Here is a 15044-nt window from a genome sequence, read left to right on the forward strand (position 1 = left end):
TTACATAAAGCTCCTCGATGTTACCAATAGAGGTAACCTCACGTGAAACAGTTTTCATTTGTCTAATAGATGGAGAGGGGGAGGCTTTACTCCATCCCCTACACCCTAATTAAGAAATAAGGAGAATAATGACCATTGTCCCAAGAACATTAGATACAAAAGCACACTATGGTATTGAATTGACCATGACCAGCTGAAAATACAATCCTGTTCAAAACTGACATCGGTCTGACCATTATGAGACACAAATCCTTTTAGCTCTTATACCTCAAAGAACAGAAAACCAAATCGAATGTTTCATGTACAAGCAGGGGTAAACTGGCTGTGTCCGAAAGGCTAGGGACATTTTAATAAAGTCCCCGAACCCCAGATTAAAAATTTTCTTTGTGAGTTTTTCCCCCCACCCAAGCCCAGTAATCATCCTCAGTTAGATAGAAATTCACGGGGCAATTTAATTTTTTTTTTCAAAATCAAAGTACTTACTGATCTAGTACAGCACTGTTCCCGAGGGCCACTGGAACTTTTCCCGGTAGATCGGCGGGCCATTCTGCCCCTATGTGCAAGGTGTATACGCCCCCTCTTAGCTGACACCCACACCTAATGTACACAAACCAAATAAAACTGGGGGACGTATACACACAGAAGGCTTAATAAGACGAAACAAGATGATCTGTACGCAGCTAAATCCTATTGTCGAAACATTTTGTTTTAGGTAATAGTTATTAATAGAAAACATGGAAAAGAACGATTGAGGAAAAAGCGAAAACAGCTGGGCTCACATGGGCACAGATTAAGGGAGCAGCCCAAAACCGAGTCCGCTGGAGATGTGTAGCTGCAGCCCTTAGCTCCGCAGGGGCCACAAAGGAATGACGATGATGATGATGAATAGTTATTTTTAGTTTTAAAATATAAACAATGTGTGATACCAGCATTGGGATACTATAAGTCTAAATCATGTGTTGTCTATATCAGCTAGTTATGGTACTGCAAGACGATTACATTTTGACAATTGGAACACTAACAAACAAAAACAAAACACATATATTACAACGGTAGTTTATCTTCTTCCGTCAACTGTTTTCGTCTAACAAATTGAGTTCTAGACAAACTAAAGAGTTTCGCTTGAGGGAAAATGGAAATAATCCTAGTAAATGTTATTCTAAATTTAGAGTTCTATTACATATAACATTAGACAACATGTCTACATCATTTTCGTCAACATTTCTGTCAACTGAATGAGTGGGTAGCCGGCTGCGGTCGCTATACCACATTGGTTCTTCTTGTTTCTGGACATTACGATGAAGCCTAAATGCCCCATGACGTACCCCAACTATAACAGGCATGGAACGTCACAGCTTATATATATATATATATATATATATATATATATATATATATATATATATATATATATATATATATAATGTATATTCAAGTGTTTGGCATTCCGCCGTACCGTGGCGCGCTGTGGTGTGTACTTAAATCATGTGGAGAAATGTGAAGATAACAATTAACATAGCGGTCGTCTGGTCACATGACCACATTGAAAAACATCTTTTTTACCGACTCTAGCTGCCAACAGATGGGACGGTGCGGCGAAGTGGTAGAACGCTAGACTGCTACCCCAAAAGTCTCGAGCTCGAATGTGGGTTCAAGTCAGTAGAACGTCCCTGAGTCCACCTAAATTTAATTGGTACCTAACTGACGCTAAAGAAAGTAAAGGCGGCTGGGCATAGTGCTGACCACACTATTCCTTCAAATCCATAAATCACAAAAACAGGTAAACTCTACTTTACTTGCCACATGGTCAGGTTCGAAAACTTTCCTTAAGTAGCTATGATCAGAACTCGGAAAAGCTACCAGCAAATATTGTATCACATACGTCCTATTTTTATAAGTAACGGAAAATTAATACGTAAGAGTGAATGACAATAAGAGTTAGAAACAGAAAATTGACATCTAAACTGTAACAAAGCCGTCACTTAGCGAATGGTGTCAGGATACTGAACACGTCCCTACAGTGAGCACTGCTTGCATCAAATCAGTGCTCACTCCCTGTGGCTACATCACGCAGTTGGTTAAATTTGTTTCAGCCATCGCTTGACTGAAGATCTTCTCCTGTTAGTGGGATATTCATCGAATATCACGATAAATCACGTCAGAATAGATCATAACGTTATTTTTTTGTTATTATTATTTAGGCCGATGCTAGCCGGAATAAGATACGCATTCGATACGCATGCGCAAAACCCTAACACCAACCCTAATCCTATCCCTTACCCTATCCCTAATCCTATCCCTAACCCCAGCCAGAGTTTCTTCCAGGCATCTCTTCGGGGGGGGGGGGGGGGGCTTTGCCCCGCGAAAAATTTTTTACCGCCCCCCCCCCCCCCCCCCCCGAACGAAATGAAATTTATATAATTTATATAGAAAATATATATTTTTAACAGTGTCCGCCCCCCCGAAGAAAGTCTACCGCCCCCCCCCCCCCCGAAAATTTCAAGTGCCCCTTCCCGGAGAAAAAAGTCTGGAAGAAACACTGACCCCAGCCCTAATCCTATCCCTAGCCCTAATCATATCCCTATCCCTAATCCTACCCCTAACCCTCATTCTAGCCCTAATTTCTAGCCTTATTTTTTTAGTTTTTTTCAGATTATTTTGTAAGTTTATTGATCTTGGTCAACAGTGACCTATGCAAAACCAAACATTGCGCCTTTGGAGATAACTCCTTTTTTACTAGACTATTGACACACTGCCATACCTAACAACGATACACACAAGCAACTACCCTACCTAGCAAAGACTAAACATAACTACACATGCTAGCAACAACACGCCTTAACAACGACACTAACAACATATCACCACAGCAACGTCTAATACTAACCAAGACTCACTTTTTGATAGTGTTATGACAATTTTTATAATAATATAAGGGGTCGTCGTGGTTGAGTCGGTAAAGCTCATGGTTGCTAAACCGAAAAATCTCAAGTTCGAATCCTCGGGCAGATTAGGCTTGTTAGCTGCTGCAAACAACTGCTGCCTTGTAGTTTGTTCTTTGTCGGACAAAGGCTATGGAAACAAATCCAAAAAGAAAAGCAAGCTAAAATGGGAGTCAATGACCTCAATGGCGCATAACCAGTTGACATGTATACTTAATTATGTAAGAGGCGTGGTCGAGTCAGCAAAACTCATGGTTGTTAAATTCGAAAAAAGTCTCGAGTTCGAACCAGGCTCGATCCCTTCCAACACTAAAAATTGAGAACGAAGAAGAAGAAGGTAATAAAAATATAATAATAAAATACTATTAATATTTTACGCCATATTTTGTGTTTGCCTCCGTTAGCGCCAGTTACTTTTTCCAACTTTTCGCATTTGTATTACTACCCTCATTATCTGCGAGTGTCGACTCAGATGGTTTTGCAATAATATTTAGTTCTGATGTACCTTTTCCATTAGCAACAATCTATACATAGGTCTATAGAACGTCAAAATTACTTATTGATCAAACCAGAAATTGGTAATTATTGGTTGGTTAACTAATTAATTGTCAGTTGTAAATCGGGTAGAGGGTAAAGGGGGTTGAAGGTTTTCGATTGTCGGACCCTGAAATATAGAGGGTAGAAATTATGTAAGGTATTATTCATAGCTGGATCTGAAGTAATTTCAGGATTTAGAAGAAAATATAATTAGTAGCATGTATGACATGTATAGCAGAATAAGGCACTTAAAATGAGTCATCTTTTTATTTTCAAACAACAGTATCCATAAACAGTCCTAATAAGGAATTTTTTTTGTTCTTTTCAAAAAGTTTTCTATTGCAAATCAAAATAAGTTAACAAAAGACAAGTATAAACCAATGCGTTTAATTTTTAACAAAAAAAAAATTAGAACAAAGCAAAAATAAAGTAAGGGGAGGAACCCATGTGCCTTCAGTTATGTGTTTTTTTTCATTGTTATTTCCCCTTGACCGTAAATTACAAGAAGTGAAAGCAAAATATAATGTCATGACAATTGTGGATTGGAAGGGACACAATCGGTCACTCTAAGATAATAGTTAACAAATTGATTTACTATGCCAAAAAAGTATTATCTCAAAATGGAGGCAGCCGAATAGAAGATATGGGTTCTATCATTGTTGGTTTAAAAATTGAAAAAAAAAACCCTAAAGCCTTAAAAAATGTCAGATATGTAATATTTTTAGGACCAGTGATATTAAAGAAAGTTGCAAAACTAGAGAATTAGAATAAATAGTTTTTATGGCTACAATTCTATTTATTTTCATCAGACCTTCAATATATAAGTTTCACTTTCGTAATACAACGTTTGATTGGCTGTGTGATCAATCTTCTAAAAAAAAACCACTGTAGCAATTTGCACCAACACTTTTCGATTTAAATTTTCAATTATTATACTATTAAACCACGTTATCTGTTTATGCCATGTGTGTTTACATTTTCAGCTATAAAATAAAAATAAAACGTGAGTGATCACACCTAAACTTTCTCGTATATACTTGTATAATACTAAATAGACGGCATTTCCGCAGCCTCATGCAATAGAATTTTTTTCCAAGCTTTTTATTAAACTTCATTATTCATCTTGTGTTGAAACTGCCAAGCGAAATTTCGACCACTTCTAACGGATCGATTCGCTTAAAACTTGGCACGATGGTAAAGACCGGTTGACAATGCAATGAGACCGCAAATATTCAGGGAAGTGATAATGTCAATTATCTGACAATGTACAACAAGGGGAAAGGGATTAAGAACATGTCAGAAGGTTGACAATGACAAGCTGTTAAATACTTCCGGTCATTTCACACCCCACCGAGTTAATTACCCACTGTACACATCCCCATCCAAACTGCTGCAGTTGGACCTCATCCGAAATCATGATCTTTATGTATGTTTATGTTTATGTTTATGTTTATGTTTATGTTTATGTTAATGTTTATGTTTATGTTTATGTTTATGTTTATGTTTATGTTTATGTTTATGTTTATGTTTATGTTTATGTTTATGTTTATGTTTATGTTTATGTTTATGTTTATGTTTATGTTTATGTTTATGTTTATGTTTATGTTTATGTTTATGTTTATGTTTATGTTTATGTTTATGTTTATGTTTATGTTTATGTTTATGTTAATGTTTATGTTTATGTTTATGTTTATGTTTATGTTTATGTTTATGTTTATGTTTATGTTTATGTTTATGTTTATGTTTATGTTTATGTTTATGTTTATGTTTATGTTTATGTTTATGTTTATGTTTATGTTTATGTTTATGTTTATGTTTATGTTTATGTTTATGTTTATGTTTATGTTTATGTTTATGTTTATGTTTATGTTTATGTTTATGTTTATGTTTATGTTTATGTTTATGTTTATGTTTATGTTTATGTTTATGTTTATGTTTATGTTTATGTTTATGTTTATGTTTATGTTTATGTTTATGTTTATGTTTATGTTTATGTTTATGTTTATGTTTATGTTTATGTTTATGTTTATGTTTATGTTTATGTTTATGTTTATGTTTATGTTTATGTTTATGTTTATGTTTATGTTTATGTTTATGTTTATGTTTATGTTTATGTTTATGTTTATGTTTATGTTTATGTTTATGTTTATGTTTATGTTTATGTTTATGTTTATGTTTATGTTTATGTTTATGTTTATGTTTATGTTTATGTTTATGTTTATGTTTATGTTTATGTTTATGTTTATGTTTATGTTTATGTTTATGTTTATGTTTATGTTTATGTTTATGTTTATGTTTATGTTTATGTTTATGTTTATGTTTATGTTTATGTTTATGTTTATGTTTATGTTTATGTTTATGTTTATGTTTATGGTTATGGTTATGGTTATGGTTATGGTTATGGTTATGTTTATGTTTATGTTTATGTTTATGTTTATGTTTATGTTTATGTTTATGTTTATGTTTATGTTTATGTTTATGTTTATGTTTATGTTTATGTTTATGTTTATGTTTATGTTTATGTTTATGTTTATGTTTATGTTTATGTTTATGTTTATGTTTATGTTTATGTTTATGTTTATGTTTATGTTTATGTTTATGTTTATGTTTATGTTTATGTTTATGTTTATGTTTATGATTATGTTTATGTTTATGTTTATGTTTATGTTTATGTTTATGTTTATGTTTATGTTTATGTTTATGTTTATGTTTGTGTTTGTGTTTGTGTTTGTGTTTGTGTTTGTGTTTGTGTTTATGTTTATGTTTGTGTTTATGTTTATGTTTATGTTTATGTTTATGTTTATGTTTATGTTTATGTTTATGTTTATGTTTATGTTTATGTTTATGTTTATGTTTATGTTTATGTTTATGTTTATGTTTATGTTTATGTTTATGTTTATGTTTATGTTTATGCTCATGCTCATGCTCATGCTCACGCTCACGCTCACGCTCACGCTCACGCTCACGCTCACGCTCACGCTCACGCTCACGGTCACGGTCACGGTCACGGTCACGGTCACGGTCACGGTCACGGTCACGGTCACGGTCACGGTCACGGTCACGGTCACGGTCACAGTCACGGTCACGGTCACCGTCACGGTCACGGTCACCGTCACGGTCACGGTCACGGTCACGGTCACGGTCACGGTCACGGTCACGGTCACGGTCACGGTCACGGTCACGGTCACGGTCACGGTCACGGTCACGGTCACGGTCACGGTCACGGTCACGGTCACGGTCACGGTCATGGTCATGGTCATGGTCATGGTTATGGTTATGGTTATGTGTTGTTTTTTAGACCTAAAAGCTCGAGGGGAGAAGTTTTATGTCTATTTTCGTTTATGTTTGTCCTTGTGGTTGATTATGTTTTGAGATATGTTTAGGGTTATATATATTTTCTATTTTTGCATATAGACTAATATAGATGCTTAATAAACTAACAAGTAACGGTTTTTCTAGTCAGGACGACTAGCTGTATATAAAAATAATTAATAAAAAACATTGCTGTAGGGGGTCATCCATAAATGACGTCACACTCGTAGGGGGAGGGGGGGTCCGTAATTTTGTGACGATGTGTGATGAGGGGGAGGGGGGGGGGTCAGATTTTGCGACGTCACATTTTTGCATTATAAAAAAGCAATGTTAGAAAACGAATTTTAGACGTTTTTTCGCGTTTTAGATAACCGTTTTAATAAATTGTAATAGTTTAGACAAGATTTTGGAAAAATATCAATGTTTTAAAAAAATTCAACTGCAATTTTGAGGGGGGTTGTAGGTTGAGGTGTGACGTCATTTTAGGGGGGGGGGGGCTGGCTTTTTGTGACGAAGTGTGACGGAGGGGAGGGGGGGAGGTAAAAATCGTCAAAAAAAGCGTGACGTCTTTTATGGATGACCCCTAGCCAGATTACATTGAAAGTACCATCGCCCTTAATGCACATACGAGAAAGTTTTATTTAAATTACGTATTGTATATTATCCGAGAACCTAAAGATCAAATCTCTAGGTAAGTCCTCCAAATACGTCATAAGATTGCTTTTGAAATGACATTTATTTTTGAAGATCTTAAAGCGCTAAACAGAAAACACCATATGATAACGACGACAAGACATAAAATTAAAAAACGTGGCTTTCCATCAATAAAAAAAGAAGGCTAGACAGCTAGCAGTATTCTAATTTAACTAGAGAATAATAATAATGTGTACATCAATACAACATAAAGTGCGAATCACTTTTACAATAAATAAAATAAGTATGCTTCAAACAGTAATATACTTTATTACTTTACTTTTATAGAATTACCTATGCATGGTAGTATTTTTTTGTGTGAACATTCTTAAAAGTATTCTCCCTTGGTTGATTTAAATTTACACAGCGAGTAAGCCCAGACAGTCTTAAAACAGGCTGTAATGTTGATCATGTGTGTCGTATACATCTACTGTTTACGTTGTAGTGCATGTATTGCGACAGTCTAAACCTTGGGTTGTTTTTTTTTCAAACATATAATACATTTTGTACAGACAAACAAAAGTCAAATACACAGTCTAATACTTTATTTGGTTTCTAAAAAATAATTCAGTTTAAAACATTTTTCATAAACTTTCATTAATAATTCTAAAATGTCTTTTTTTAATATAAGAATGTATTTTTAAATTTAGAGCACCGCCGGCTATAGACAAAATGTCTGTATCAACTTAAACTACACATCTGCTAACTAAATTAGAGGGTAACTGGCGGCTGTTGCTATACCACATTGGTTCTTCTTATTTCTGGACATAAAGATGTATCCTGACATGCCCCAGGACGTACCCCAACTGTAACAATCATGGGATGACACAGTTTTTATGCATACATATATATATATATATATATATATATATATATATATATATATATATATATATATATATATATATATATATTCAATTTAACGATTAATACACTTGTAATACACATTAATACACATGTCTATATAATGCAATAAAACATATTCATGTGTAGAGTTAACACCACTGCTGTTTACGAGACAGTGTGGCAGAAAGGTAGAGCACACCATTGCTGCACTGAAAGCTTTGAGCTCTGTTCATGACAACTGTAGGTCTGGTGTCATATGCTCTACTGTAGGCGGTGTACATCTTCCCCAGGTGGGGAAATATGAGACTATCTGGGCCATGACAAGCCAGACGATCTAATACATGCCATAGCCGGATCTATGACTTCTGCAGGTATCACTGACCCTTGAAAAGTTCATTACTTTTTCTATTCATGTATTGATAAATGTCAACGGTAAGTCATGGTTAGGATGAAGATTACCACCGGCTTACCTGTTCTTAACGGTCCAGAAAGGCACGTTAGTGGCACTGGTGCCGTATCCCACTGCCAGCACTGCGTGATTGAGGTTGCTGGCACTGCAAGCACGGTCATTGTAGATGCCACCGCCGTAGTACCTGAAGGAATTCTTGCTGGCGTCGATGGCAACACTTATAGGTCCGATCTAGGTAATGAGAAAAATGTTTAGTGACTTGTTTGACTGTTGGGTTAGAACTTATTGTTTCGTTTAATTATATTATTTATTTGAGGCTTTTTGTCTGTATCAATATTGCGCTTTTCAACATATTGAATTTTAACTTTAAGTTCAAGTTTATAATTAAAATTATGATTTGGCTTTGGACTAGGTTTAAATATAAAATAATATTACCAGAGATATAGCTTCAAACACGCACTGTATATTTAAGAATATATGAAAAATAGTTCTTATTTTAAATAATTTTTACCTTTAGAGGTAGGGTAAGGGATTGTGAAAGAATATTATTGGGCAGATTAGGGCTAAGTGTTTGATTAGGAGTAGGTATTTGGTCATTGTTAGACTAATAAAAGAGCTACAAGCAAAATGCATCAAAACATTAATCATAAGGCAATATAGAGCGAGAAAGAAAGAGGTAATGTTTATTTAATTGCTACAAATCAGGCAAGGAAACTTCTTCTTCTTCGTTCTTAATTTTTAATGTTGGATGGTATACCCTCTAACACATATATGCCGCTGATTCCTAATTCAGCTAGCTTTTCTTTTTGGGGTTGTTTCCATAGCATTTACCCAACCTAGAACAAACTACAAGGCAGCAGTTATTTAGTTTTGGAGTTGTCTCTCTTAGAGTGGCTGTCCCCATCCTCGTTAGACCGGGGATTCGAACTCGAGACTTGACGGTTTAGCAACTGCAACAACCGACATGTCCACACCAACCCTGGCTAGGAAACTCAGACGTCACTTACCGTGGCCACCGCTTGCAACAAAGCGCTCTCACTTCCTCTGGCAACGTTCACGTAACTGCTCACAGTGGCTCCAACGGTCGTTTGATTGAAGGCACATGCCCGGTCCTGTAATGAGGTGTTTTAATTGACGCATTTCTGTGTACAATCTACTAATATACGATGCACAATTGACGCAAGTCTGTGTACAATCTACTAATATACGATGCACAATTGACGCAAGTCAGTGTACAATCTACTAATATACGATGCACAATTGACGCAAGTCAGTGTACAATCTACTAATACACGACAACATTAGTCGAGATCAAACCAGTTTCTTATATATTTAACAGTGCCTGTTTTGAAATCGAAGTAAAACATTTTTAAAAATCTCGATAATATGAAAAAAAAACAGTGTTTCTTTCAGACTTTTTTCACCAGCACTTCAAATTTTCAGGATGGGGGGGGGGGGCGAACACTGGTTAGAGTATTATATATATATATATATATATATATATATATATATATATATATATATATATATATATATATATATATATATATATTCTCCAAACATTCTATTCCGTTGAGGGGAGATGGCGGTAGACGTAGAAACGGCATGCAGTGACTAAGACTCACACTAGCAACATAAGGGTAGCTGGCCTCGGTATCGATACCACCGTTGTCTTTGACGTACTGGAACGCATAGTTCATCCAGCCACCATTGCAGCCCGAGTTACCTGGAGATGAAGAATATCCGTTTTAATATACCGCTCACTAATTACATTCACTGCCGTCGCTAACAATTAGCATTAATTAGCATAGCAGTGAGATGCAATTTGACTTAAGAAACAGAACTTTTAGCGTAACTTGAACTCACCCCAAGGCCTGGAACAGTCGACTAAATTCGACTCGGACAGACTGACCAGCTGTCCTGTGGTCTTGGCCAGTTGGCCCTCGATGGCCCCGGTGGCCGAGAAAGCCCAGCATGACCCACATGCACCCTGGTTTTTGACCGGTGTGACGTAGCCGCTGTTGCGCCAGTCCACGGTGGAAGGTAGAGTTGTAGCCCCTAGCGAGGTGGGGGCGATGGAAAGTTGTGGTGAGGTCAAAGTCATATTTGGAATCAGGCCTTTTAGGAGGGTGTTGTATTCTTCGTCTGACTATATTTAAATGAAAAAGAATCGAAAAATAGCTTATAGTTATTAAATTTCAAATAAATACTTACAGTTTTTATTTCAAATGATTCATTTTACACACATTTTTGTAAGTTTCAAATTGTAATAATGAAATTCTCTCAAATATGTTTTAAGACAAATGTCTACACAGAATTACTTATTTAATTATTTCAGGAATATTATGTTGTCGAAACTTGAACCACTACTTAGACATATTTGAACTTAAATCATTTCTCAAAACAAGTATTTGTATAACGCTAATTATTTGTAACTGTATACAGACCAAACGCTTTCTCTAAAAAAGCATTTAATCAAAAAATGTCTGTTTTTCAATATTTCCAATAATCACATTGCTGTTCGAGGATATTGCGTCATAAACGTTACACATTAGCTCCACAACTCTAAACTAGGTCAAACCCTCACCCAACCACTGACCAACTCTGAACTAGGTCAAATCCTCACCCAACCACTAACCAACTCTGAACTAGGTCAAACCCTCACACAACCACTAACCAACTCTGAACTAGGTCACCCTACTCACCCAACCACTGACCAACTCTGAACTAGGTCACACTACTCACCAGATCCGCGTACTCGTTCTCTTTGAGAAAGAAGCTCTTACGACCCATTTCATACAGTTTGTTGTGGGCCGCTATCGTCTGCACGCTCTGCTGCCAGTGGTTCCTTCTCCTCACGTCTTCAGCACCTTGATAATCCTTATTGAACCTGGACTTGAACGCCAACCAGTCGCTGTCCACATCGGCCACCACCACACAGATAACCGCAGCGAAAATCACGAACTTCAACATCTGTATTGTAGAGAGGAACAGTTCGTAAATTAGTCAGCTAATTCAATTTATAAAATTTATTAAAAGTCTCTTTAAAATCCACAGCTTACAAAATCAAAACAACTAAATGTAAATCATGTTTGCATCCTGGTCACTAAAATAACTAGGCACCATGAAAAATGAACCTAGGACTAATGATTTCAGATAAAATATCTCAAATAAAAAACCTAAATCTTATTAAATATTTCAGAGCAAATAAGTCAAGGACAAATATTCTCACGGGCAAAATATCTGAGGACATAAGATATTAGGACAAAAAAATCTCCGGACAAAAGATATTAGGACAAAATATATCCGGACAAAAGATAATAGGACAAAATATATCCGGACAAAAGACATTACGACAAAAGATCTCCGGACAAAAGATATTAGGACAAAATATCTCTGGATAAAAGATAATAGGACAAAAGATATTAGGACAAAATATATTAGGACAAAATATATTAGGACAAAATATATTAGGACAAAAAAAATTAGGACAAAAGATATGAAGTCAAAAGATATTAGGACAAAATATATCCGGACAAAAGATATTAGGACAAAAGATCTCCGGACAAAAAATATCAGGACAAAAGATATTAGAACAAAATATCTTCCATTAATCATTAAAATTATGTTTTGCTAGCTAGCAAAAAAGAAATTAACAAAACTATTTTAACAGGGTTTTTCTTCAATATACGAGCTTTACACTGTCCTTTTAAAAAAACCACATAAAGTCGATAGCGACGGACCTCAATACGACATACGCATACGCACACACCCACACCTACATTTACTCTGTCCAACCTTATAGACGTTTTTGGTCTAGAGCCCGATATCAACTTTTCTGTTCACCATTTCTTTTATTCAATCCTTCTATAAACTAGTTTTTATCAATTAAAAATAAATCGTCCTGATTACTGCTCTGCAAACAACAAACCTAAATATGATCGATTAGAAATCAATATGTTTTCGGACCTACATAATTTTTCTAATCAAAGATTATAAAAGTATGAAATGTTGAAAATTAAAGCTTAAAATAGTATATATATATATATATGATGTATGTATCAGTAATCTTTGCAGTAAAACAATCAGATTTACCTTGACTCGATGAAACAAGAGCTTCTTGAACTACGGCTAAACCAGTGGCAGATCCACGTTATAAAGGAAAATCTTCCCCCACGTGACCTCATCAAGTGGTTCAAATCCCAGCCGTTAAACGTGGCATTTGACAACAGGTGTTGCTGGACCAACTTTCGGGCGTTCAGCTCTGGACAAAGAGTTGTTGGGTTTCAAACACGTGACTGACGTGGTGGCTTGGTTGTCTGATTCACCCACACAAGCATTAGCACACACATTCACACACAAAAAGAGAGAGAGAGAGAGAGAGACGCGAATAGTGGGTACTTACAATGTTGCACATCAATGATGGGGCCCAGTAGTGGGGGTACATCAATGGTGGGGCCCAGTAGTGGGGGTACATCAATGGTGGGGCCCAGTAGTGGGGGTACATCAATGGTGGGGCCCAGTAGTGGGGGTACATCAATGGTGGGGCCCAGTAGTGGGGGTACATCAATGATGGGGCCCAGTAGTGGGGGTACATCAATGGTGGGGCCCAGTAGTGGGGGTACATCAATGGTGGGGCCCAGTAGTGGGGGTACATCAATGGTGGGGCCCAGTAGTGGGGGTACATCAATGGTGGGGCCCAGTAGTGGGGGTACATCAATGGTGGGGCCCAGTAGTGGGGGTACATCAATGATGGGGCCCAGTAGTGGGGGTACATCAATGGTGGGGCCCAGTAGTGGGGGTACATCAATGGTGGGGCCCAGTAGTGGGGGTACATCAATGATGGGGCCCAGTAGTGGGGGGTACATTAATGGTGGGGCCCAGTAGTGGGGGTACATCAATGGTGGGGCCCAGTAGTGGGGGTACATCAATGATGGGGCCCAGTAGTGGGGGTACATCAATGGTGGGGCCCAGTAGTGGGGGTACATCAATGGTGGGGCCCAGTAGTGGGGGTACATCAATGATGGGGCCCAGTAGTGGGGGTACATCAATGGTGGGGCCCAGTAGTGGGGGTACATCAATGGTGGGGCCCAGTAGTGGGGGTACATCAATGATGGGGCCCAGTAGTGGGGGTACATCAATGATGGGGCCCAGTAGTGGGGGTACATGAATGGTGGGGCCCAGTAGTGGGGGTACATCAATGGTGGGGCCCAGTAGTGGGGGTACATCAATGATGGGGCCCAGTAGTGGGGGTACATCAATGGTGGGGCCCAGTAGTGGGGGTACATCAATGGTGGGGCCCAGTAGTGGGGGTACATCAATGATGGGGCCCAGTAGTGGGGGTACATCAATGATGGGGCCCAGTAGTGGGGGTACATCAATGGTGGGGCCCAGTAGTGGGGGTACATCAATGGTGGGGCCCAGTAGTGGGGGTACAACAATCATTGGGGCCCAGTAGTGGGGGTACATCAATGGTGGGGCCCAGTAGTGGGGGTACATCAATGGTGGGGCCCAGTAGTGGGGGTACATCAATGATGGGGCCCAGTAGTGGGGGTACATCAATGATGGGGCTCAGTAGTGGGGGTACATCAATGATGGGGCCCAGTAGTGGGGGTACATCAATGATGGGGCCCAGTAGTGGGGGTACATCAATGATGGGGCCCAGTAGTGGGGGTACATCAATGATGGGGCCCAGTAGTGGGGGCACATCAATGATGGGGCCCAGTAGTGGGGGTACATCAATGGTGGGGCCCAGTAGTGGGGGTACATCAATGGTGGGGCCCAGTAGTGGGGGTACATCAATGGTGGGGCCCAGTAGTGGGGGTACATCAATGGTGGGGCCCAGTAGTGGGGGCCTGCAATCCAGAACATTAATAGTGGGGCAAGGTGGTGTGGGCATACTTTGAGAGCATATCAATAGTGGGGGCCCAGGTGTGGGGGCCCAGGTGTGGGGGCCCAGGTGTGGGGGCCCAGTAGTGTGGGCCTGCAATGTAGCACATAAAGACATGGATTGACGTTGTAGCTAACATAGAGATACGGTCTATAACTAATTCGTGCTTGCGACCATTGCAAATTTAGACAAAAAGAAAATCGGGTTTAAACCTCCAATATATTATTTGAAGTATATAAGGCTTATACCACATGATAAGTTGTTTTTTTTAACCCTTAAGATTGTAGCCTTTTGCGCGACACAAAAAGACGACAGTGGAGTTGCTTACACATATGTAACAACGACCATTGCTTACACATATGTACCAACGACTATACACATCGGTGATTCATCAAATGATGTTTGCGTGTATTTA

At 38.0% G+C, this 15044-nt stretch overlaps 3 protein-coding genes across 3 annotated transcripts; all 3 read right to left on the minus strand.

Moving 5' to 3' along the window:
• Nucleotides 1–8147: 8147 nt before the first annotated feature.
• LOC131946681 (procathepsin L-like) lies at nt 8148–13012 on the minus strand. Its single transcript, XM_059307590.1, has 7 exons — nt 12835–13012; nt 11485–11712; nt 10606–10888; nt 10365–10465; nt 9747–9851; nt 8801–8970; nt 8148–8290 (listed from the first exon to the last, which is right to left on the minus strand). Exons 2-7 carry the CDS (start codon nt 11710–11712, stop codon nt 8191–8193), a joined length of 987 nt encoding a protein of 328 aa, XP_059163573.1. The 5' UTR covers nt 12835–13012; the 3' UTR covers nt 8148–8190.
• LOC131946705 (uncharacterized) lies at nt 12363–14147 on the minus strand. The gene is made up of 2 exons (XM_059307618.1): nt 13145–14147; nt 12363–12376 (listed from the first exon to the last, which is right to left on the minus strand). Exons 1-2 carry the CDS (start codon nt 14145–14147, stop codon nt 12363–12365), a joined length of 1017 nt encoding a protein of 338 aa, XP_059163601.1.
• On the minus strand, nt 14147–14746 carry LOC131946706 (uncharacterized). The gene has a single exon (XM_059307619.1). The coding sequence runs from the start codon at nt 14744–14746 to the stop codon at nt 14147–14149; it is 600 nt and encodes a 199-aa protein (XP_059163602.1).
• Between the last annotated feature and the right edge of the window lie 298 nt (nt 14747–15044).

This window comes from Physella acuta, unplaced genomic scaffold (assembly GCF_028476545.2).
Source record: "Physella acuta isolate Inbredline_101_S28 unplaced genomic scaffold, ASM2847654v3 ptg000567l, whole genome shotgun sequence".
Classification (NCBI taxonomy): domain Eukaryota; kingdom Metazoa; phylum Mollusca; class Gastropoda; family Physidae; genus Physella; species Physella acuta.

What these genes read in the sequence shown, in the direction of transcription:
- LOC131946681 (XM_059307590.1), bottom strand. Translation starts at nt 11,712, where the DNA reads ATGTTGAAGTTCGTGATTTTCGCTGCGGTTATCTGTGTGGTGGTGGCC. An exon ending in AGAACGAGTACGCGGATCTG is followed by an intron (nt 10,889 to 11,484) that starts GTGAGTAGTGTG and finishes ATTTAAATATAG; the next exon opens with TCAGACGAAGAATACAACAC. An exon ending in GCTACCCTTATGTTGCTAGT is followed by an intron (nt 9,852 to 10,364) that starts GTGAGTCTTAGT and finishes ACCTCATTACAG; the next exon opens with GACCGGGCATGTGCCTTCAA.
- LOC131946705 (XM_059307618.1), bottom strand. Translation starts at nt 14,147, where the DNA reads ATGTACCCCCACTACTGGGCCCCACCATTGATGTACCCCCACTACTGG.
- LOC131946706 (XM_059307619.1), bottom strand. Translation starts at nt 14,746, where the DNA reads ATGTCTTTATGTGCTACATTGCAGGCCCACACTACTGGGCCCCCACAC.